The sequence below is a fragment of the Podarcis filfolensis genome, assembly GCF_964270895.1.
Source record: "Podarcis filfolensis genome assembly, chromosome: 15".
In the NCBI taxonomy this organism is placed as follows: domain Eukaryota; kingdom Metazoa; phylum Chordata; class Lepidosauria; order Squamata; family Lacertidae; genus Podarcis; species Podarcis filfolensis.
In genome coordinates, this window is record NC_139618.1 from 3,009,362 (window position 1) to 3,031,256 (window position 21,895).

General features: G+C 44.5%; 2 protein-coding genes across 3 annotated transcripts in view; one reads left to right on the forward strand and one right to left on the reverse strand.

Annotated features, from left to right (window-relative positions):
- LOC310750042 (uncharacterized protein) overlaps positions 1-2,233 on the reverse strand; it is a 24,377-nt gene extending 22,144 nt beyond the window's left edge. Inside the window, exon 1 of one of the 2 annotated variants that reach the window (XM_083587646.1) lies at positions 1,236-2,233. The gene's annotated coding sequence lies outside the window, so the exon portion shown is untranslated. Of the gene's footprint in view, positions 1-553; positions 1,102-1,235 lie in introns of those variants that run through there. The other variant, XM_083587648.1, reaches the window with a different exon arrangement.
- On the forward strand, positions 5-21,474 carry LOC310750036 (transient receptor potential cation channel subfamily V member 2-like). The gene is made up of 16 exons (XM_083587621.1): positions 5-471; positions 3,552-3,739; positions 5,408-5,535; positions 7,112-7,264; positions 7,395-7,535; positions 8,521-8,822; positions 10,116-10,292; positions 11,275-11,433; positions 12,182-12,277; positions 13,638-13,708; positions 14,617-14,782; positions 15,056-15,122; positions 15,268-15,575; positions 15,990-16,111; positions 17,538-17,632; positions 19,180-21,474. Exons 2-16 carry the CDS (start codon positions 3,570-3,572, stop codon positions 19,275-19,277), a joined length of 2,253 nt encoding a protein of 750 aa, XP_083443747.1. The 5' UTR covers positions 5-471; positions 3,552-3,569; the 3' UTR covers positions 19,278-21,474.
- The last annotated feature ends 421 nt before the right edge of the window (positions 21,475-21,895 follow it).

Genomic DNA, 21,895 nt, shown 5'->3' on the forward strand with positions numbered 1-21,895 from the left:
TTTTTCCGCCTTGGCAGGAGGCAAGCAGACCGATATTAGCAATATTCCGGCATCTCTGAAACGTGGAACGATTCCCACACCCATCAGTCTTCTAAATGCAATTGTCATTCTCTTTATGGGAACAGGCAGTCGATAACAACCACTTCCTCTAGATTGCCTCCGACATAACCGTCTGCAAGTAGCTACGGGGTTTCAGAACGCGGCAGGTCCTGCATCGGGTTGGGTGGAAGAAATGCTGTGCCGGGGAAAAAATGGATCTTTTGCTGGTGTGCAAGTGATGAAAGCCAAGGTTGCTTTCCTTTCCTTTTAATTCTTTTTAAACAGAAGAATCAGCATCTGCAGCCCAACAGCGGAGGGGTTGTGAATCCAAAAGCCTGACATTTGAAATATTGCTGGCATTTGCGGGGCATCGTTTGCTCGGCAGGATAAAGGAGACCTGTGCATTGGGACCGGGTGGAACCCCTCTGTGGAGTAAGTACATTATAAACCATTATTTCCTTCTCCCTTCCCCTCCCCAACAAGCCTCGTGTATAACTAAACATGCAGAGCTTACCGTAATTTAATCCAGGGAAAGTCCCCAGTCTGTGGCAGGGATGGGGAACCTCAGGGATGTGAATGTGGCCCCCCATGTCTTTCAATGTGGCCCCCAGGAGCCTCCCAGGCCACGCCCTCCTTGAACTATCATAATGCCTCTTGGTTGCTTGGATAGAGGTATATGCATGCAAAAGCCTCTGACTTTTCTATTGTGGGAAATATGCAGCTTCCTTTGCAAAGAGAAGATTTGCATCTGTTGCTCTGCTTACTTTTACGCCGGGCCACAACCACCAGTGCGAGGTGGTCTCCAGAAGGTGGACCGTGGCGACTGAAAAATGTTCTCCCTCCACCCCACCCCCCCACCCCTTATCGTGCTATGAGACCATTTTTAAATTCCAAGCATAAGTCTGGTTATTCTCAGGCAAAAAATGAGAGTGTTTCAGATCCTGTGCAGAATGCCCTTCCCATGCCATGGAGTAATCCAGGCCATATGCCCACCCCCACATGTCTGAGATTAGGGTGTGACCTTTGAAATAAGGAGTGGCATATATTTCTGGCTTATTTTTTTCCTTTTCTTTAGAAAAGAGATTACTGAAAACATTGAGTTTCAGGTGGAAAATTGGCCTAGAGGTGAAGCAACAGTCTCTCTCTGTGTGCATGTTTATGCTGAATGTGTCAAATTTATGCCTGTCATGCAGTACCTCTTTTCTTCCTAAAGCTCCAGGTACAGTTCAGTGATGATGATGACGAAAATGTGGCACATAGTTGTAAAAAAGCTCTTTTTGGCCTCTCAGGTTCCACAGTTGAGCCCTGGAGCACTTGAAAGAGGTTAAGAACATCAAGTGAGTCCAGTTGTTGCATCAGGCCAGCATTCTGTTCCCACAGTGGACAACCAGCTGCCCCCATTGGGAATCCCATAAGCGGGACTTGAGCGTAACAGCAACTCTTCCTCCTTGTAGTTCCCAGGAACTGGTATTCAGAGAGGTCTCCAACAGTGGAAGGAGAATATAGCCATTGTGGCTACTAGTAGACACTGATAGTCTTATCCTTGGTGAATTTGTTTAACCCTCTTTTTAAAGTCCGGGGGTCATCACAACATCAGATTGTGCGGCTCACATGAAAAGCCTCCTAGCCCCCCCTCGTTTTCCCTGCTCGCTGCAATTATATCTGAAGCCTCACACCCTTTCAGCAGGCATGTGACATGAGGCACTCTTGATAATGAATGCTGCCGTTGTCTTGTAACTCCATTAGGTCCTGCATCTCGGGAGGCAACGCCCTCAGCCGCATCCTCTTCCGAGTTTCTGTCTGAGTGTGTCGGAAGCTTGTCGTTGCAGATGGCTCTCAAAGCATTGCTCAGCAAAAAGATGAAGTAGTTCAGAATCGAAATGTTATGATGCAGGTCACAGGGCTGCCAAACAAAAGAAAGAACAATCCGTCTCATTTGGAATAGGGGAGAAATCAAGAGTCAGTTCGCCTTTAGGCTCCCTCTACCTTACACATTTAATGCAGCACCAGACCACTTTAAGCAGTGATGGCTTCTCCCAAAGAATTCTGGGAAGTGTAGTTTATTAGGAGTGACTGGGAGTTGCTGCGAGACCCCTAGTCTCCTCAAAGAGCTTCAATTCCCAAAGGTCCGTGGGAAGATGGATTGATGTTAAAGCACTCTGGGAATCGTAGCACTATGAGAGGAATAGGCGTCTCCTAATGATTCTTGGCATCCTTAACAAACTGTAGTTCCCAGGACTCTTTGGGGGAAAACCACAGCTGTTCAGACTGATATCATAGTGCTTTAAATGTGTAGTAATGTATAGGCAATGTACTTTATATGCATCGCTGTGATTTCAATGTATAGTGCAGATTTAGCCTTAAAGGTGAATTTACCTAAATCACACTTCCCAACATCTAATTTCCATTTACCCAAGAGTTGGAGAAGTCCATTAAATAAAACCCACACACTTAAGGGGAAGACCCTCACCCCAACAGCCAAGGACTGAGCATTCGCAGTAGCCACAGGTGTTCAATATCACTTGGAAAAGAAAAAGAGAAAATTCAGGTTGTGGATGGTGGGCAATGGAATATCCTGCTTTGAGATAATGGCTGGCTTGAACCCTGAAAATGAGCATTCCTGTGAGGAGGTAAGGACACACCACGACATTTCATTGCAGCATGCACAAGTTACTGGAGATGGGGGCTTTCACAGCGCCCTTGGCATGTGAATGGCAGATTTTAACCAGGGAGTTTCAGGCTCATAGCTTACAGTGAGGATCTTAATGCTCAGGCTAGTTTGTGCAGATAGAGATGGTTTTTAAGGTACTGTATTTTTCGCTCTATAGGACACACCCGACCATAGGACGCACCTTGTTTTAGAGGGGGAGAACAAGAAAAAAAATTCTCCCCCTCTCTGCTCAGCGCCCCTTCAGCGAAGCGGCAGGAGAAATGGAGCCCCTTCCATTTCTCCACCTGCTTGGCTGAAGGGGCGCTGCGCAGCTCTCCCTCTCTGCTGAAGCCAGGAGAGTCTTGCTCTTCTGGCTTCAGCAAAAGGAACCCGAAGCCTCCAGAGTGCAGCGGGACCTCCCGCTGTGCTCCAGAGGCTTCAGGCGGCTATCCCTGAAGCCTGGAGAGCGAGAGGGGTCAGTGCGCACCGATCCCTCTCGCTCTCCAGGCTTCAGCGAAAGCAACGGGAAGCCTCCGGAGCGCGGAGGGAACGCTTCCTCTGCGCTTCGGAGGCTTCGCGTTGCTATCGCTAAAGCCAAGGAGCCTGCATTCGCTCCATAGGACGCACACACATTTCCTCTTAATTTTTGGAGGGGAAAAAGTGCGTCCTATAGAGTGAAAAATACGGTATTTAAAGTTCCATATATATCTTCTGTTATGTGCAGTTCCATGCTCCTGGACCTCTGAATGTGCCAAACCTTTTTGTAATGCACTTTTCTTTGTAATCCCGAGAGCTAGAATCTATTCAATCTATTTGCTGTAAATCAAATAAACTTTCTTGTGGTGCTCTATTCTCTTGCCAGCTGACTTTCAGTGGCGTGATGCATAACTTACCAATACTGGAGATAGATGATGGCACCTTGGACAATGTGGAGGCAAGGGAGAAGAAGGCAGTTGGGGGAAAAGGAGAGCCACGACCCATGGAAACCTCCTTTGAGACGGAACGTCCGCCATCTCCAAAGATTAGGATTAAGATTCCTCCCAATCTGAGGTAAGCAGCTGCCTTCAGGAGTCAACCCATCTACTGCAGGGGTGGGGAACATCTGTGGGCCTCTGGAAGTTGGTGGACAATAACTCCCATCATGGCTGACTATTGGTCCTATCTTTAGCCATATCTTTGTTGACACTCTCCAAGAGCTTTGAAAGGTTAATTAGACAGGACTTACCTTTGTGGTGAGGGACATGGGTGGCGCTGTGGGTTAAACCACAGAGCCTAGGGCTTGCTGATCAGAAGGTCGGAGGGTCGAATCCCAGCGACGGGGTGAGCTTCTGTTGCTCGGTCCCTGCTCCTGCCAATCTCGCAGTTCGAAAGCATGTCAAAGTGCAAGTAGATAAATAGGTACCGCTCCGGCGGGAAGGTAAACGGCGTTTCCGTGGGCTGCTCTGGTTCGCCAGAAGCGGCTTAGTCGTGCTGGCCACATGACCCGGAAGCTGTATGCCTGCTCCCTCAGCCAATAAAGCGAGATGAGCGCCACAACCCCAGAGTCGGTCACAACTGGACATAATGGTCAGGGGTCCCTTTACCTTTACCTTTGTGGAAGCCATGCTTATGTCTTCTTCAGAAATACTGGATCATCTATATGCTTGGTCATTCTATCTTTAATCATGCTTTTCACCATTTTCCCCATGTTAATTCCCAGAGGTCCATTTCTAAAAAAAATGGGTGTTACATTGGCCACTTTCCAGTGCTCAGGTATGAAGGCTGATATTATGGATTTTTGTTAGAATATCAGCAATTTCATATTTGAACGCCTCAAGAGCTCTTTGGTGAATGCCTTCTGGAACAAGTGATTTGTCTGCTTGTCTATAAGGCTGAAATATACTCAGAGTCGCAAAATGATTTCATGCTCTTTATTCAGCTCATAGTGGTGAGGAGGAATGAATGAATGTCCCCTCAAGGTATCTGCTTTATATACATTATTTACACAATGGGCTGCACATGATTGGCTAATTCCGGAATTCTACTGTAAGCCAATCAGGTTGTGGATTCACTTCTATCTGGAGCATGATTGGGTGGTTCCTGCCAACCAATCATACTGCTGCATTGTTCTAGGACCAATCAGACTGCTGCATTCTGAATCCTATTGTTCTAGGACCAATCAGACTGCTGCAGTTTGGATCCTATTCAACTCAGTACATAACAAAGGCCTAGAAGTTCATCTCTTGACACCACCATTTGCCTCACCACCGCTGGTCTACAGAGGCTCTTTGGAATTTCAGAGTCACTTCCAGCTTTGCTTGGAGAAGTTTCCATGGATTGAACTTGGAACCTTCTGCATCCAGAGCAGGAGCCTCTACCACTGGCGTATGGTCCTTCCTGGACTATATTCTGTCTAAAGAGGGGTGTAGGTTACCTCTGCTCTATGAAGCATTATAACACCACCTTAACAGCTACGGATTCCCTCAAAGAATCCTGGGAACCATCATTTGCTAAAGGTTCTGAGAATCAGGTGATGCTTAATAAAGCTACAACCCCCTGAGAGCTTTAGCAATTAGCTCCTCTTCTAAGAAAACTCTGGAAAATGTGAAGGGAACTAGGGTATCCTAATAATACATCCTTAACAAATGACAGTACCCAGACTGTTTAAAGGAGTACAGTACTGCTTTAAATGTACACTGCAGATTGTGGTCTTTGTTCATTCTGCTTTCCCCCCCACAGTAAAGAGAACACTTTTAACAAGAGTCGCCTCTTTGGTGCTATCGTGAGGGGGAACCCTGAGGAGCTGGAAGGACTGGGGGACTATTTGCGAAAAACCGGCAAATTTCTTACCAACTCTGAGTACACAGGTAGGCACGAGCCTGAAAACTAGGGTTTTTGTTAAAAAAACCCTTCTTCCTGATGTAAGAATAGGCAAGCTTCTCAAGCTTCACAGAACTATTTGCAAGATTGATGAGGACCATCAGAGAGCAGAGGACAGATAGTGATGTTTGGAGTGGAGAAATGTGATTTACAGTGGTACCTCGGGTTACGTACACTTCAGGTTACATACGCTTCAGGTTACAAACCCTGCTAACCCAGAAATAGTACCTTGGGTTAAGAACTTTGCTTCAGGATGAGAACAGAAATTGTGCTCCGGTGGTGCGACAGCAGCGGGAGGCCCCATTAGTTAAAGTGGTGCTTCAGGTTAAGTACGGACCTCCGGAACAAATCAAATACTTAACCCGAGGTACCACTGTACTAAATCACATTATTTTCTCAGGGAAGTTGTGTTGTTTTTAACTAACATTCACACCTGGCGTTTCCTCGGAATTGTAAAAAAAAGAAGTGGTTCAAATCAGTGCAGTTTTGAAATGTTAGTCTTCCACCTTGATCCAATTGTATCCAGACTTAGGCCAAAACCTGCTCTTTGATCTCATGAACCATCATGCAAAATTTGGTTAAAATCAGTGCAGTTTTGAAATGTACTATATTCTGTTACACCTGATTCAAAATGGTGCTCAACAGTATCTGAACATAGACAAAAACCTGCTCTTTGGTTTCAGGGAACAACATACAAAAGTTGGCTACGGTATTTTAAGGGGGGGGGGTCCAAACAGAGAAAAGACAATTTCCCAAACTATAGAGTAGATTGGTGGTTCCCATCATTTTTGGTATGGCAACCCACAAATCCAAATTTATTTGCTATGTTTACCCATCCATTTACTGTCAACGGAATGTGGGACCTTACACAGGATTCAAACCTGCTTGGGTTTTCAACCCCACAGGTTGGGAAACTCTGTAGCAGAGGAAATCATAAGGGCCCATAGCACAGTTACAGGTACAGTTATCTCCTTTGATTGCAGAAGGTCCCTGGTCCAATTCCTGGTATTTCTGGTGAAAAAGATCCGGGAGCGCATAATGGGCAAGAGGAGAAATGACAGAGAAGTTCCATTTGATTCACAAATGCAAACTTACTTAATTCACAATTCACAATACATATGCAAATTTAAAGCATCTATGTTCTTTGAAATAGGCTCTTCCCTGAATATTTGAAATGGATGGAGTTGCTTATATGGCACCCCAGCATGAAGTCTGCTTGATCTTTATGCACCTATTTTGTGAGGAAATTATTTATCTCTGTTCCTAGATCGCATATTAAATATTTTCATTTTGCTCAACTAGTGCTTTTGACCTATAGGAACACAGTTCAGCTGTGTTTCAATATGACGGAAACTTGAGACAATTTCCAAGATTCAGGGATCCTCTCGCCCTCTAGAATATATTGGAACAGGATCCTTAGACATTATAAGATACACCTCCTGCACCCCTTTCATTGGATATTCTTAAAGCATTTGATAGACTTGAATGGCCCTTTACACTGTCTTTGTTAGAAAAAAGAAATGCACTTCTCCAAACAAAGGGTAGAACTCCCTTCTCTTCCAGATGGAGAAACGGGCAAGACCTGCTTGATGAAGGCCTTGCTGAATTTAAAAGATGGGGCAAACCCCACCATCCCTTTGCTGTTGAAGATAGACAAGGAGACCAAGAACCCAAGGCCTCTGATCAACGTAGCTTGTAAGGATAGCTTCTATAAAGGTAAGGACCTTAGGGTGGGGGGGGGACAGCATTAAAAAAGAACTCCTCCACTCAGGCGTAGGAGAACATGCTTGTTTTCTACGTTTGACTTCTTTAATGATTTTCTTTCATTCCATTTTTGTTCTGCTAGGCCACACAGCACTCCACATTGCCATTGAGGAGAGGAACTTAGATCTGATCAAGCTCCTGGTGGAGAACGGCGCAGCCGTCCATGCCAAGGCCTGTGGAAAGTTCTTCCACCAGCAGGAGAAAGGGGCTTACTTCTACTTTGGTAGGTTGATGTTGTTGTTTAGTCATTTAGTCGTGTCCGACTCTTCGTGACCCCATGGACCAGAGCACGCCAGGCACTTCTGTCTTCCACGGTCTCCCGCAGTTTGGTCAGACTCATGTTTGTAGCTTCGAGAACACTGTCCAACCATCTCGTCCTCTGTCGTCCCCTTCTCCTTGTGCCCCCCATCTTTCCCAACATCAGGGTCTTTTCCAGGGAGTCTTCTCTTCTCATGAGGTGGCCAAAGTCTTGGAGCCTCAGCTTCAGGATCTGTCCTTCCAGTGAGCACTCAGGGCTGATTTCCTTCAGAATGGAGAGGTTTGATCTTCTTGCAGTCCATGGGACTCTCAAGAGTCTCCTCCAGCACCATAATTCAAAAGCATCAATTCTTCGGCGAACAGCCTTCTTTATGGTCCAGCTCTCACTTCCATACATCACTACTGGGAAAACCAGAGCTTTAACTATACGGACCTTTGTTGGCAAGGTGATGTCTCTGCTTTTTAAGATGCTGTCTAGGTTTGCCATCGCCTTTCTCCCAAGAAGCAGGCGTCTTTTAATTTTGTGACTGCTGTCACCATCTGCAGTGATCATGGAGCCCAAGAAAGTAAAATCTCTCACTGCCTCCATTTCTTCCCCTTCTATTTGCCAGGAGGTGATGGGCCCAGTGGCCATGATCTTCGTTTTTTTGATGTTGAGCTTCAGACCATATTTTGCGCTCTCCTCTTTCACCCTCATTAAAAGGTTCTTTAATTCCTCCTCACTTTCTGCCATCAAGGTTGTGTCATCTGCATATCTGTGGTTATTGATATTTCTTCCGGCAATCTTAATTCTGGCTTGGGATTCATCCAGCCCAGCCTTTCGCATGATGAATTCTGCCTAAAGTCCGCTGTCACAGATTCTTGAAGTGGGTGCTCAGTTTTTGTAACTTGTGCCAAAAGCAGCCATTCCTCTCCCAGGTTTGCTTCCATTTATCTCCTTCCTCCTCCAGGTGAGCTTCCCCTCTCCTTAGCTGCTTGCACCAACCAGCCAGAAGTCATCAGGTATCTCCTGGATAACCCTCATCAGAAGGCCAACCTGGCAGAGCGGGATTCCCTCGGCAACACTGTCCTCCACGCCTTGGTGATGGCAGCCGATGATGCAGATGAGAAGAACAGGGAGCTGGTGATTGAGATGTACAACAAGATCCTGATGCACAGTGCTACGCTCAACCTATGCCAGAAACTGGAGGAATTAATCAACAGGAAAGGCTTGAACCCCTTGACCCTGGCCGTCAAGACTGGAAAGATAGAGGTAAGTCAGTTGAGAGCTTGTCATCAGCTGCATTTCTGAGCTGAGGAACCTGTGACCTTCCAAGATGTTGTTGGACTCCAGTTCCCATCATTCTCCTGGCTGTTGGCTACACTGGCTACATGGAGACAGAAGTCCAACAATATCTGGAAGGCAGCATCTTCATGTCATGCTAGCAGAGATTCAGGCCACATAAGATAGGTCAGTGTTGTCAACCTCCAGAACCGGAACAGCTGGCAAAGAGGGAGAACCCCGGCTGCATCCTGTCTTAAATAGGGCAGGCCACGCCCCGAGAGCCAGCCGATTGGCTGGCCAGGGGGTGACGCAGCCGGGGATCCTCCCAATCGCATGTGGACTGGGCCATGAAGCCCGCAACCCCACCTTCTCTGTAGGGCGGAAGTGGCTTTGTCAGCCTCCAGGTAGGAGGCTGAGACTGAGAGGGCAGCTTGCAGAAGACAACTTAAGAAGATTTGTACCGGGGATACATGATTTCACAACTCCATTACAGTGCACAAACTTGAATATCATGTCCCAGGGATGGTGAGGCTCAGGCCCAGGATGCAGGTGCAGTTCTTCAAGGCTCTTTTTCCAGCCCTTGGAACTCTTTCTAAGCCACACCCCTTACTGGCAGAGATGTTTTGGTCTGGGGGTCACAGGGGGTCAAATACCCATTATAGAAGGGTACCGGTGTCGTCGTCTTCTTCAGTATCCCAGAGCTGCCCAATCAGCATGAAATGGGAACCTTTTAGCCACTGAGAAGAAGTATTCCCACCCTTTGTGGTGACTGGAGCCAATCAGAGTGGAAGGAGGTAGGCCAGCCACTCAGGATGGGCTCCTAAGGTCACTCTGGAGAAGACATGCCGGTAGAACACTGAGGAGTTGTTGGTCTGTTCCTGTTGTTGATGATGTTGTTACACCACCATTCATGCAAAGATCACAGGGTGGTTTACAATATAAAAACACAAAATACATAATATAACAACGGAAAAAACAATACCCCCCCTCCGGCACATTTAAAAGGCCATAGATTGTTTAATCAGCCAAAGGCCTGGTTGAAGAGAAATGTTTTCACTCAGTGGTTAAAGGTGTGTAATAAAGGTGCCAGGCAGGGCTACCTAAGGAGAGCATTCCACAAATGGGGAGCCACCAAAGAAAAGGCCCATTTTCATGTTGTCACCCTCCAGATCTCTCATCGAGGGAGCACATAAAGAAGGGCCTCAGATGCTGTCTAACTATTTATAAATGTTGGAAGGCAAAACTCAAAGAAGATTCCTCCCCCTTTTCTGTCCTTCTTAGATCTTCAAAAACATTATTCACCGTGAAATCAAAGACCCGCAGTACCGTCACCTTTCACGAAAGTTCACTGAATGGACCTATGGGCCTGTCCACATCTCTCTCTATGACCTGACCTCCATTGACAGCTATGAGGAGAACTCTGTGTTGGACATTCTTGCCTACAGCAGCGATACTCCGGTGAGATGATTGACAAAGGCGACTTGTCTGCTTCAAAATAATCCCTAAGGGAGATCCTTCAGTTCTCTCTACATCTAGGTTTCTCTCTTCAGGATATTTTCTCGGTGCCATCTTTGTTTTCTTTTCAGTGCTCTGCACCCATCACTTTTTTTTTTTAAGTTTACACAAGCCCCTTATGTTCTTGATTTATTATTTGAAGAAGTCTCCACAAGAATAATTTTTTTGTGGTCTTCCCATAGGCACCTGGTTGGTCGCTGTGTGAAACTAGATGAACCATTAACCTAATTCAGGAGGGGTACTCTTGCCTTAGAAAGTCTTGATTTGGTGCCTTTGTGGATACTTATTTTGAGAAAACAAAATAGGTTACCCTGTAATATAAAATATGGGATTAGCCTGGAAAATGTTATCCATAGCACCATGCCCTACAGAATATCACAGGAAGGTGACCCACAAATGGACACGAGCCCTAACATTTTCTGCTGTTGCCCTTCTCAGTGCCATAGCTGAAGCACAATCAATTATGCACTACTGACTTCTTGTAAAGATTTGCATGTTTTTCCTGTCTATAAGAATGAACACTGTACCAGTAGGTTTATTTATCTCTGTTTTGATGGCATTGTTTTGGCGTCCTTATGCCGATTTGCACTGTTGTACATGGCTTAGAACATTTTAGATGATTAAGCAGTTTAATACCTTTAAGTAAAGAAACACACACCAGCATAGGCCTCTTCGTTGCGCAAAACCACAGTTTATTCAGCCAACCTGTTTGCAGGCTGAAGAAGCTGTGGTTTCATGCAACTTGGAGCAGGGCTAGGGTACCCTGTGGCCCTCCAGATGTTTTTGGGCGCCAACTGCCAGCAGCCTCAGTATGGCTAATAACCAGGGTTGGTGGGGTCTGAATCAATGAATTATTCTTTCTTTCTTTCTTTCTTTCTTTCTTTCTTTCTTTCTTTCTTTCTTTCTTTCTTTCTCCTACATACAGAAGCGGTACAAGATGGTGGTCCTGGAACCTATAAACAAGCTTCTTCAAAGCAAATGGGACGCCTTTGCTGCCATGAGATTTTACATCAGTTTTTTCTCCTATGTGCTGTTCATGTCAGTGTTCTCAGCTGTTGCTTATCACCGGCCTCTGGAGGGGAAGGTAACAACAGCTTTGGGGCTTGGGGGATACAGAGAGGGAGGCAGAGAGAGGAGGAGGGTGGCTCTGTAGGGCAGAAGTGTGGAAGCTCCCTGTTTGTTCTACAAGGCCTTTTGGGCCAAGCTGCACCCACCTGCCCATACATGATGTAGGCTAAGGGTGGCAGAGAGATGTAATTCAGTTTGCGTTGAAAGGCAAACCTACTTAATTTCCACTTTCTGAACTGAAATGCAGTCATTCTTTGAAATCCACACTTCTCCGAATCTTTCACTGCAGTTCTGCAGCCAAGCAATGTGTACAAAAGATGAACAAGTGTGCATTATTATGGATATATCAGGGGAAGATGACATACAAAAGTTTGTTATGTTAGGGACGGCTGGTGTGCCAAAATCTGCATTTGAGGCAAAAATTGCCAGCAGAGATTCACATGGATAAATTTTCATGATGTCTTAAAAAAAATGAAGTTCATTTTGATGAGATTAAAAATAAATAAATCATAAGCAGGTGCAGAAATGTGGAGAACTAGAATAAAGACTGGAATAAATGAGAAACCAAGAGAAGCTGAAACTGCCAGATCTGTCACAGTCAAATCTGGTCAAAAAGGAACTTGTAGACACTTCCAACCAGCTGGTCAGTGCCGGCAGAGTCCTGTGTAGCACTTTGCAAGCCCTGACAATCAGCTGATTGGCACTGCTTTTATCTTCCTCAATTACTTATGTACCTCCCCTTTCTTTTTCTTGTATCATCCCAGCCTCCTTTTCCTGTGTCAAATGCTGCTGGAGACGTATTGTGGCTCATTGGCCAGGTCATTGTCTTAATTGGAGGAGTGTATCTCCTTTTTGCTCAGGTACAACATACTCTTCCTGCCCTTCCTGCTGCTGTTTGGGATGTGTTTGAATTAAAAATAAATAAATTGCGTCTTAACTTGGCTACAGAAAGCTGGCAGAAAATAGGACTGCTTCAGAAATGAAGAGCATCAAATATTTCATTTTAAAAGAATTAACAAAATATATACACTACCCCGGTTTGCACATAACCATGGTTGATTGAGCCTATGGCTGCTAGTTTGGACATATGAGCCGACCACAACAGACTGATTTTTCTGCCAAGCAAACACAATGTATAGCTTTGGTTTGTTGTTGGCTTATAAACCATGTCTTCATAACGCAACAGCTCACTCGCATTCATGTTATTCCTTGTCTCCTATGGCTGCCTGGCCAGTGCTGAAATACAAGGCTGCAGTTAAAAATCTGGGTTGGGGACAGAAAGAAGTGAGCCATTAGGATGGTTTAATACATTGTAGAGGAGGAGCCTTTTTAATCAACCAGATTCCCCAATAGGAACCCCGCAGTTGGGTCCTGAGTGCAAGAGCCAACTTGAGATTCCCAATAACTGGATTTCAGAAGCACACTGCCTCCAACAGAGGAAGGAGAACACAGCCATTGTGACTGTGACTCCCCCGTTAATTGATCTAATCCTCTTTTAAAGCCACCCAAATTGGTGGCCAATTGAACTCTGAGCTGTGTGAACAAATCCTTCCTTTTGTCTTTCCGGAATCTTTCCAACATTCTGCTTCCTTAGGAGACACAGATTAGTCACTAGGTTTTGCAGGATTTTATTGCCCAGAGGTGAACCTGGGATGAGTGAAAGCACATATCAAGGGCAGTGATCCTTCTGGTCAAATCACCCTTAAAATACTCTTTAAAAAATATATATATAAAAAGTTGTCCATCTCCACGCTAGAGGGGCTGGCGAGTAAGCTTGTAAATAAATACCCACTCAGCTGCTTACCCATTTACTGCTCAGTGATTTCTTTTTGTACCACCACCAGATGGTTCAATCTGCTGTACAGAAGTGTGGTCTAGGGTCATGGGGGGAGAGGCAAATACACCTTACTATTTCTGCAGCAGGGTCTCAGAAGGACTCCTGTCTCCAGAGTCCTAGGGCTGCTCCATCAGTATGAAAGGGTGTGTATACACAGTATGCCTGTGTATATACATATAAAATAGTATGCCTGGCTGAAAGGTGACACGTGGGTATCTGCACTGATCATTGCAATGCATCACTAATTAATATTGTATAATTTTAGAAGGTTGTGTAGACTTAGTTGTAGACTTAGTATCGCGAAGGGATCTTGCACTTCTGAATTTGCCACTGCACTATTGCTGCTGTACTGACAAGAGTGTTCCTGTCCATTTGCTTTTTAGACCATTTACCTGTGGAGAAGGCGCCTGTCACTGAAAAGTCTGCTTCAGGATGGCTACATCGAGATTTTCCTGTATGTTGGGGGGGGGCATGTGGGCAAGAGGCCATTATGGGTGGAGGTGGTTTACAATTCAAAAGTTCTCCCTGTTTCGTTTGCGGAGGAGAAAGGAAGCCTAGAATCAAGTGACGCTTTGGCTAATCTACACAGAATCCTTGATGGGTCCATCATTTTATAGGGGGCAGCTCTGCTTTCCATACCTGCCTTGTTTTGTATAAGCTCACAAAAACATCCACAACAAAATTTTTCTCCCCCCCATTTCTCCCACCATAGCCTGCTGTCATGTACAATAATTTTGATTGATTCAGTTCGTATTTCAAGACATTTCAATATTTTCAGTATTTAACAATTTGCATTTTTTGAAAGAATACGAGTTGAGTCCTGCAGTACAGCCTTCCTTCCAAATCTGCACTTCTCTACAGAAGTGTGCATCCTAGGAGAATTTTATTATTTATTACCGGTAATTACCGGAAATTTTTTTAATAGTTGTTTTCAACCGTTTTTACTGATTATTGCATTGCTTCCTGCATTTCGTAAACCACTTTGAGTTTTTTATTTTTTACAGTCAAGCATTAAATATGGTTTGTTCTTGCTTCATCTCTTGCGGTTTGTCCAGCGGGGGGTGCAAATCACAAGCCCAGCTTTGGACGTAATGCATTCTCCAAGCCATGGCTTAGCTCTGGACTGAGGGAGGAGTGAAGAGGCTGCAATTTTTTCTTTTCTCACTCACAATGCTTAGCTGGGGCACGTGGCTTAGCTTTTGTGTGTTAGCAGGCCAAGGATACTCTTCTATGCCTTAAAGGTGCTTCCTCTGGCTTCCTTGTGGAATTCTGCAAGGTATATCAAACAGATTTTGCATGCCTTATTTGTAAAGGAAACCTCTAAGCGGGGATCATCTCTGCATCCCCCTCATTTTCTCACAGGCTGTTGCAGTCAGTGACCCTGCTGGTTTCGGCAGTGATGTACCTTGCAGGGATGGAAGATTACGTACCTTGGATGGTTTCCTCCCTCCTGCTCGGCTGGATAAACCTGCTGTATTACATGCGAGGATTTCAGCAGACCGGGATCTACATTGTCATGATACACAAGGTTGGTAGAACACCAATCCAGTAAAAACTGCTAGCATATTTGCAAAGCAAAGTCTGGTTTCAATCCAGTCCTTCTCCTCCTTCTCCTGAGTAGGAATCATGTCACCTCAGTTGTGAGGCTGGCCCTGCTGTTAGGCCCAAGTTCATCCACTTGAATTTCATGCCGGGGCAAAGATCTGAACCTGGGTCTCTTCCCATTCTTAATTTCTATACTCTTATCCACTATACCATGCTGTGGTCCCTTGATTCGCTTATATCCTGCTCTGTGTTCTAGGCTATTCTGCGGGACGTCTTCCATTTCCTCATGGTCTATTTGATCTTCCTCTTTGGCTTTTCAACAGGTGAGTCTCTACTTGTCCCAGCAGGAAGCGCTGGAATGGGTGGCAGCAACCAGAATTCTACCTGCATTTTGGGACTGTACAAACAGAGATGTTTTCAAGGTCTCTAAGGGCCTCTTGGTTTGAATATTCTGATTTATCATTTCAGCCCTTGTCATACTTACCGGGGAGCCTCCCCAGCCAGTCCAGAATGGGTCTTCCCTCGTCAACAGTGATGACAAAGACCAAGTCAAGTATGCTGGGCTCCTGCAGACATCCCTGGAGCTGTTCAAGTTCACCATTGGGATGGGGGAGTTGGAGTTTCACGAGAACCTGAAGTTCAATTACTTTGTGATGCTCCTCCTTCTCTTCTATGTCATCATGACTTACATCCTCCTCCTGAACATGCTGATTGCCCTGATGAGCGAGACGGTCACCAAACTCTCTGGACACAGTGAAGGCGTTTGGAAGCTGCAGGCAAGTCCAAAACCACTGGGCATTGCTCATTGCTTTGGGAAAATAAAGCTATTGGGTGCAGCATACAATGGCTGAAAATAAATAAATGCACAAATTCCTGGCTCCTCACTCTCCAACCCTTGATTCCACTCTGACAGCTGTCTGTTAGCTCAGCCCTGACGAAGGATTCACACATAAGGAACAAGATCAGATTAAAAGCCCATGCAGCATCCTGTTCCAAAGTGGCCAAGAAAGTCTACAAGCAGAACAGCAGTTCAGGGGCTGGAAATCTCTGCTTCCTAAAACCCAAGAGAGCCAATGCTAGATGGACCAATGTCAAATAAGTGCATGGAGCAGAGACAGATCTCCCCTATAGATCTAAGATGGTGGGAAGGTAATTGTGATATGTACATTCTTCCTATATTACATCCACAGAGAGCGATTGCTATTATGGAGTTGGAGAAAAACTGGCTTTGGTATTGGCAGAAGCCCAAGAGATCTGGTTGCCAGCTGTCTATCGGCTCTGAAGAAGAGAAAGATAAGAGATATTTTTTCCGGTGAGTTCGGCCATGCCCCACACTGTTGCAAACCCATAGGGCACCTTATGGTCGGGCTAATGTGCAATGTAGCACAATGGTGACTTGAAGTGGATCCTCTGTTGTAGTTTGTTACGTATTGATACAGTTCCATCTATGTATGTCAAGAGTGGGGAACCCTTTTCAGCCTGGGGGGCCAGATTCCCATCCGGACAACCTTCTGGGGCCAGCAGGGGGTGGGGCCAGTGGCAAAGGTGGGTGGAGCAAGCAGAGTGAATGTCACCTTTGTCTATAGTAGCCTAGTTCCTTCACACAGGTCTCCATATCCTCAATGCAGGCAGACAATGAGGCATTACCAGAACTCAAGGACACATTTCCAGGGTATGAAAGAGGACTGGTTGTGTGGCCTGGGGAGGATGACCAGGGCCACATAGAGAAGCCTGGATAACTGCATTTGGCCTCAGGTTCACCACTCCTGATGTAGAGTTGTAGATTTGTGAGGGGCTTCCGAACAGCTCTCAGCACCCTTAGCAAGCTACATTTCCCAGGATTGCTTGGGGAAAGCCATGACCATTAAAAGTGGAATGATACTGATTTAAACATTTGGTGTGGATGTGACTGCAACCCCAAGGAAAACTCAAAGTGGTTAATAGCTAGGGCTGCGATACATCCGGAGTTTCCCAGACATTACTAGGATTTCAAAGGTGGAAGTGATGTCCTGTAAACCAAAAAAAATGTGTTTTTTGTTTTTTGCATTTTCATTATAGAAAGCTCAACAACTTTCGGGCTGTCCTGGTTTTCACTTCTTGAAATATGGCAACCCTATAACCCAAAAGGGAAAAACCATTAATACACAATGTTAGCCTAATCATCATTATTATTTGTATTATTATTATTTATTAAATTTCTATGCTGCCCTTCATTTGAGGATCACAGGGTGGTTTGCAATGTGAACTCCCCAAAATGCACAATATGGTAACAAACAAAAACAGTACTCCCCAATATAATCTTCAATGTCACAGAAAATTGCAAAATATCAAAAAAGAAGAAGACAGAACCAAGTTCATATCCAAGCTGTGCCAACAACCAATATCTTAAATTCATAAAAAAATAGTTCTTCAACAATTTCTGAATGACAATAGTATTCTTACCAATTAACAATAGGGTAAACATATCAGAAGCATTTATGGGTCAGTATTGCAGACCCACTGAAAATGTAATTTGTATTGGAATATTTTTAAAGTTGTTTTTATTGTTTTCTCACATGTTTGCCACCCTGAGCACTTTTGGGAGGAATGGCAGGACAAAAATTTAATCATCATCAAAACAAACAATTATGCCAAAAAAGCTACACAGCTAAGCAATATGTTGACTGTATATTTGCTCCCAACTGAGTGATGGGATTCAGGCGGTTCATTGCTCATTTGTGTTTGTATGTGTTTTGTAGTGTGGAAGAGGTAGATTGGGATAACTGGAAGAAAGAATTGGGAACCCTCAAGGAGGATCCTACAGACTCAGACCACAGTGAGATGGTGTCAAAAGGTAAATAAAGAGCAAAACCCAACTGCAGACATGGGTAACCTATGATCGTCCTTATGTTATTAAACTCCAACTCCCATCAGTCACAGCTAGTATGTCCCGTGGTTGGGGTGGTGGAAATTGTGGTCCAACAAAATTTGGATGGCCACAAATTCCCCATCCCTCTATTACTCAAAAGGTTTGCTTACCTTCCTGCCTTCAGAGCCATTAATGCACCATCAGGGAAACCTCTGTGGCACGAGAGGTCATTGGACAGCACCACAGCACCATGCCAGCTGGTGGTGATGTTGCTAGGTCAAAACAGGAAACTGGTCCTAGGGGAAAGTCTCATATCTGCCCATCTCAGCAGCTGAGTGAATTCATCTGGCCAAAAAAAAAAGAAAGAAAGAAAGAAAGAAAGAAAGAAAGAAAGAAAGAAAGAAAGAAAGAAATTTTAAAAAAAACCACAAATAATATTCTTGAAGTCATACCCACTCTCTCTACACTTACTAGAGTTTCTGCCCTTGAGAAATCTTTTTAGTAGACCCGGAAAAAAGAGATTTCAAAGTTCCTTGCTTGCAGCATCAAATGCTGCTGAATAGGAGTCAAATATACAAGGCAGATATATAGATGAGATAGAGATAGAGATAGAGATAGAGATAGAGATAGAGATAGAGATAGAGATAGAGATAGAGATAGAGATAGAGATAGAGATAGAGATATATATTCAATCCCATATTCCCTGATCATAGGAACCTGACTTTAGTCTGACTTGATATATCTGTCCATGTAACCCATCTATATTCTGACCAGCAGTGGCCCTCCAGGATATAACAGAGAGAGAGGTCTTAACCACTACCTGTTTCCTGATCATTCTATCAGGAGATGTCAGGGATTGACATCTGCAGTATTTCCACTAAAAATGAAAGAAGGTTCTAGTCCTCATGGTTCTGAACAAAGAGTTGACATAGCAGCATACGGAACTGCCTTATAGTAAATCAGACCACTGTTTCATCTACATTATCTACTAAATGAGTAGCAGCACCTCTCCTGGCAACAGGCAAAGGGATGCCAGGCATTTTGGTGTGTGTGCTTTTTTTAAAGTGTATTATTATTATTATTATTATTATTATTGAAAGAACACCATAAAATAACTATGAGGAAAATGCTATTTGGGGGAAGGTATATGTGCTCTCTTTTACTGCAAACTCTATGAGGCACCATCCTTCCAGACAAAAGTATACATAGAGTTTTACACCACAAGCATCAGCGGGCATGCAGTGACAGGCAGAAAGATTTCAGGAGATGATGCCAGGGACTGAATTCTACATAGGAAGCAGGTGCTCTGCCGCCCAGCTGTGGCCCCTCCTAACCATAGCTGTCAATGTTTCCCTTTTTAAAAGGGAAATTCCCTTATTCCGAATAGGATTCCTCGCAAGAAAAGGGAAAAGTTGACAGCTATGCTCCTAACCCATTGGCCTGGGCGCAACTGCTTATCTGTTTGAGGACTTGCCTGTCCCTGCTGGACAGGCTTGACAGATGCTTCCCCTTTCTTCTGTTTCCTGTTCCAGGGAAGCGTCTATGGAGCTGGGTATCACAGGGGATGACAAACATGGCGGCGTCAGAAGCAGAGGAGGAGCAAATACCCTTGCGTGACAGAAGTCAGTGAGTGAGAGAAAGCCACAAGGAAGACGCGGTGAATTCTTCGGGCCACATTAACAGCGACGTTCCTTAAGCTGTGAAGTGCAAGAGCTTAGCTGGAGCAGCCTGGCCACCGTTAAGGCCGTGACTCAGACCCAAGTTCCATGTCATTTACAGATTTGTGCTGACAGTCTTGCCTTAGATGAAGGATTATTCCGTCTCCTGTCAAAGAGTCTCAGCCTAAGAACCGAGGAAGAGCCTGGCCGCAGGATCAGGCCCATCTAGTCCAGCATCTTCTTCTCACAGTGGCCAACCCCAAAGCAGGACATGAGTGCAAAAACACTCTGCCCACCTGAGATTCCCAGCAACGTTTATTCAGACGCATCCTGCTTCTGACAGTTTAGGGAAAACGTAGCCATTGATATCCTCCATGAATTTCCCTAATCCTTATTTAAATCCATCCAGGTTTGTGCCCATCGCTACCTCTTGCGGGAGCGAATTGGCTGTTTTTTAGTTTACACCTTGCAAATGAAAATGGATTCCACACCTTCTCTGACCCCCTGGCCCCCATTTTTGTTTCCACTTCATTGTGTAACAACCTAATTCACACTTCCTGAAACAATCACGGGTTGAGGGACAGCTGTCCTATGAAATTTGCACTTCTCTGGATTTTCTGATGTTGGTTGAAGTGTGTGAAATTGGGCAATACAGAAAGAAGCAGCTTCGTGTCCTTGATCCGATTAAAGACTTCTTCAAAATAAAATTCCAAAGGGACTGTCTGGCAAATAAAGGAATGAAGAAAATTTGTTTTACATTTAAATCGTACACTTTACTTAGTACTGAACTGTCAAACTGTAGGCGGGGGGGGGGGGGGGACCTGAGGTTGTATCTGCCCTCATGTTCAAACCACATCCAAGTTACATGTATTGTGCAGAAAACTAAACTCTACTGAGCGTATTTCAGGGGTTCCTTAAGTCAATGAATTGAAACCCAGGAGAAAAGAAAGGCCACTATACATTTTCAATAGCTAAGGGAGAAGCCTCATGAAACTAGAATCAGGAAAAGCCCATTTTGTAGTTTCATGCAGTAGGGTAATTCTAATCCATCCTCTAGAGGAGCCCTAAAACTCCTCATGAGGTAATTAAATGAATTTATTTTATTCTGAAGCTATTTAGAAAGACCAGCTGCCTTTGCAGATGCCTCCACATACTGATTAATTTTATTTCATAAAAACTATACACCATTTGGTGTTGTTTTTTTTTAAAAAAACAACAACCTCAAAGTTTCTCCCTTCTTTTTGTAAACCGCTCTGAGGTTTTTTCTTACGATCAAGTGTATATAACTAAGTAAGCTACCCCTCATGGGGGGAAGCGAGGGAGAGACAGCCTTTTGAATCCTCATGAAAAACAATTCCCAAGGGAATAGGTGTTTATGCACTTATTTGACAGCAGCCCTCGAGAGGCTTTAGCCTTGGAAACGTTCCCTTGGCCCTCCATGGCTTGTGGGGAGAGAAAAGGCAGCTCTCTAAAGGGAACCATTTAAGCCTGAGATTCTGGCACTGCCATGAGGGCGAGGAAGGAAAATGGCGGGAAAACTCGTCAGCTAAAGGACCCTATGGGCGAGGGGCAGGATCCTGAGGGCTCGCTTTTGGAAGTCCCTGGACACAATCCACACTGCCTTTCCCAAGTGTCATGAGCGGCGTTCCTCAGCATTGCTCAGCCCACTCCCTGCTCTGAGGCGTACGCCACAGCTGTTATACTTTTGCCTGTTGCTTCCGCCATCTCTGGCCAAGATGGCCGCCCAGGAGGGGTCTGGTCAGGCTCCCATGGCTCTTAAGGCAGGGGCTTCACATTCACCAGCTCATAGTTCAGGGATGGGTGTGTGTGTGAGGAATGCTGCTTTCTGTCAGTTACGGGGTTTTTCCTCTCATGGTTACGCTCCCTGCATTTCCGAAGAGGTAAAGGACTCCCTCCCTCACAAAGGACGTGTTGAATTTTTCAACTTTCAAATTCCAAAACTGTGAGCTGATAAAAAGTTGTAGCACGACTTGGGGGAATTCAGAATATAGTTCGGTTAAATTAATATGATTGAGTAAAGTGTGTGCAAAATCATTACAAATGATTGCCAACTACTTGCTGCTATATTATAAATTATTGTTATTCGTATTATTTAGCATGACCTGACGTTAACAGGAGGTAAAATTAAAGTTCTTTGGCTTTCCAAAACCAGTTGATGTGCTTCTTCATGCAATGTAGACTTACCAAGTTGAATGTTGTCCAGTCGCAAAAAATAATAGCAGACTGGAATCCCTCACACCCCAAAAACTATCTATCTATCTATCATCTATCTATCATCTATCTATCATCTATCTATCTAATTTTTATTTATTTTCCATTTAATATTATACATTCACATCATTGTTATCCACTTTACTGCTTTGGCTCTTTAGAGCCTATTAACTTCCTTGCCTCCCGCCTCATAGCTTTCAAAATTAACCTTTATATCATTGCATTTTGTATGTTTTCCACTTCTAATTATACTCATTACAAAACAGCTCAAAATTTAAATAAAAATAGAAAGACAGAAAATTTCTCATTACAAGTCTTCAGACAACCCTGCTAGTGATGTTAATTGTTTACAATAATC

What these genes read in the sequence shown, in the direction of transcription:
- LOC310750036 (XM_083587621.1), top strand. Translation starts at nt 3,570, where the DNA reads ATGCATAACTTACCAATACTGGAGATAGATGATGGCACCTTGGACAAT. An exon ending in AAGATTCCTCCCAATCTGAG is followed by an intron (nt 3,740 to 5,407) that starts GTAAGCAGCTGC and finishes TCCCCCCCACAG; the next exon opens with TAAAGAGAACACTTTTAACA. An exon ending in CCTCTTTGGCTTTTCAACAG is followed by an intron (nt 15,123 to 15,267) that starts GTGAGTCTCTAC and finishes TTATCATTTCAG; the next exon opens with CCCTTGTCATACTTACCGGG.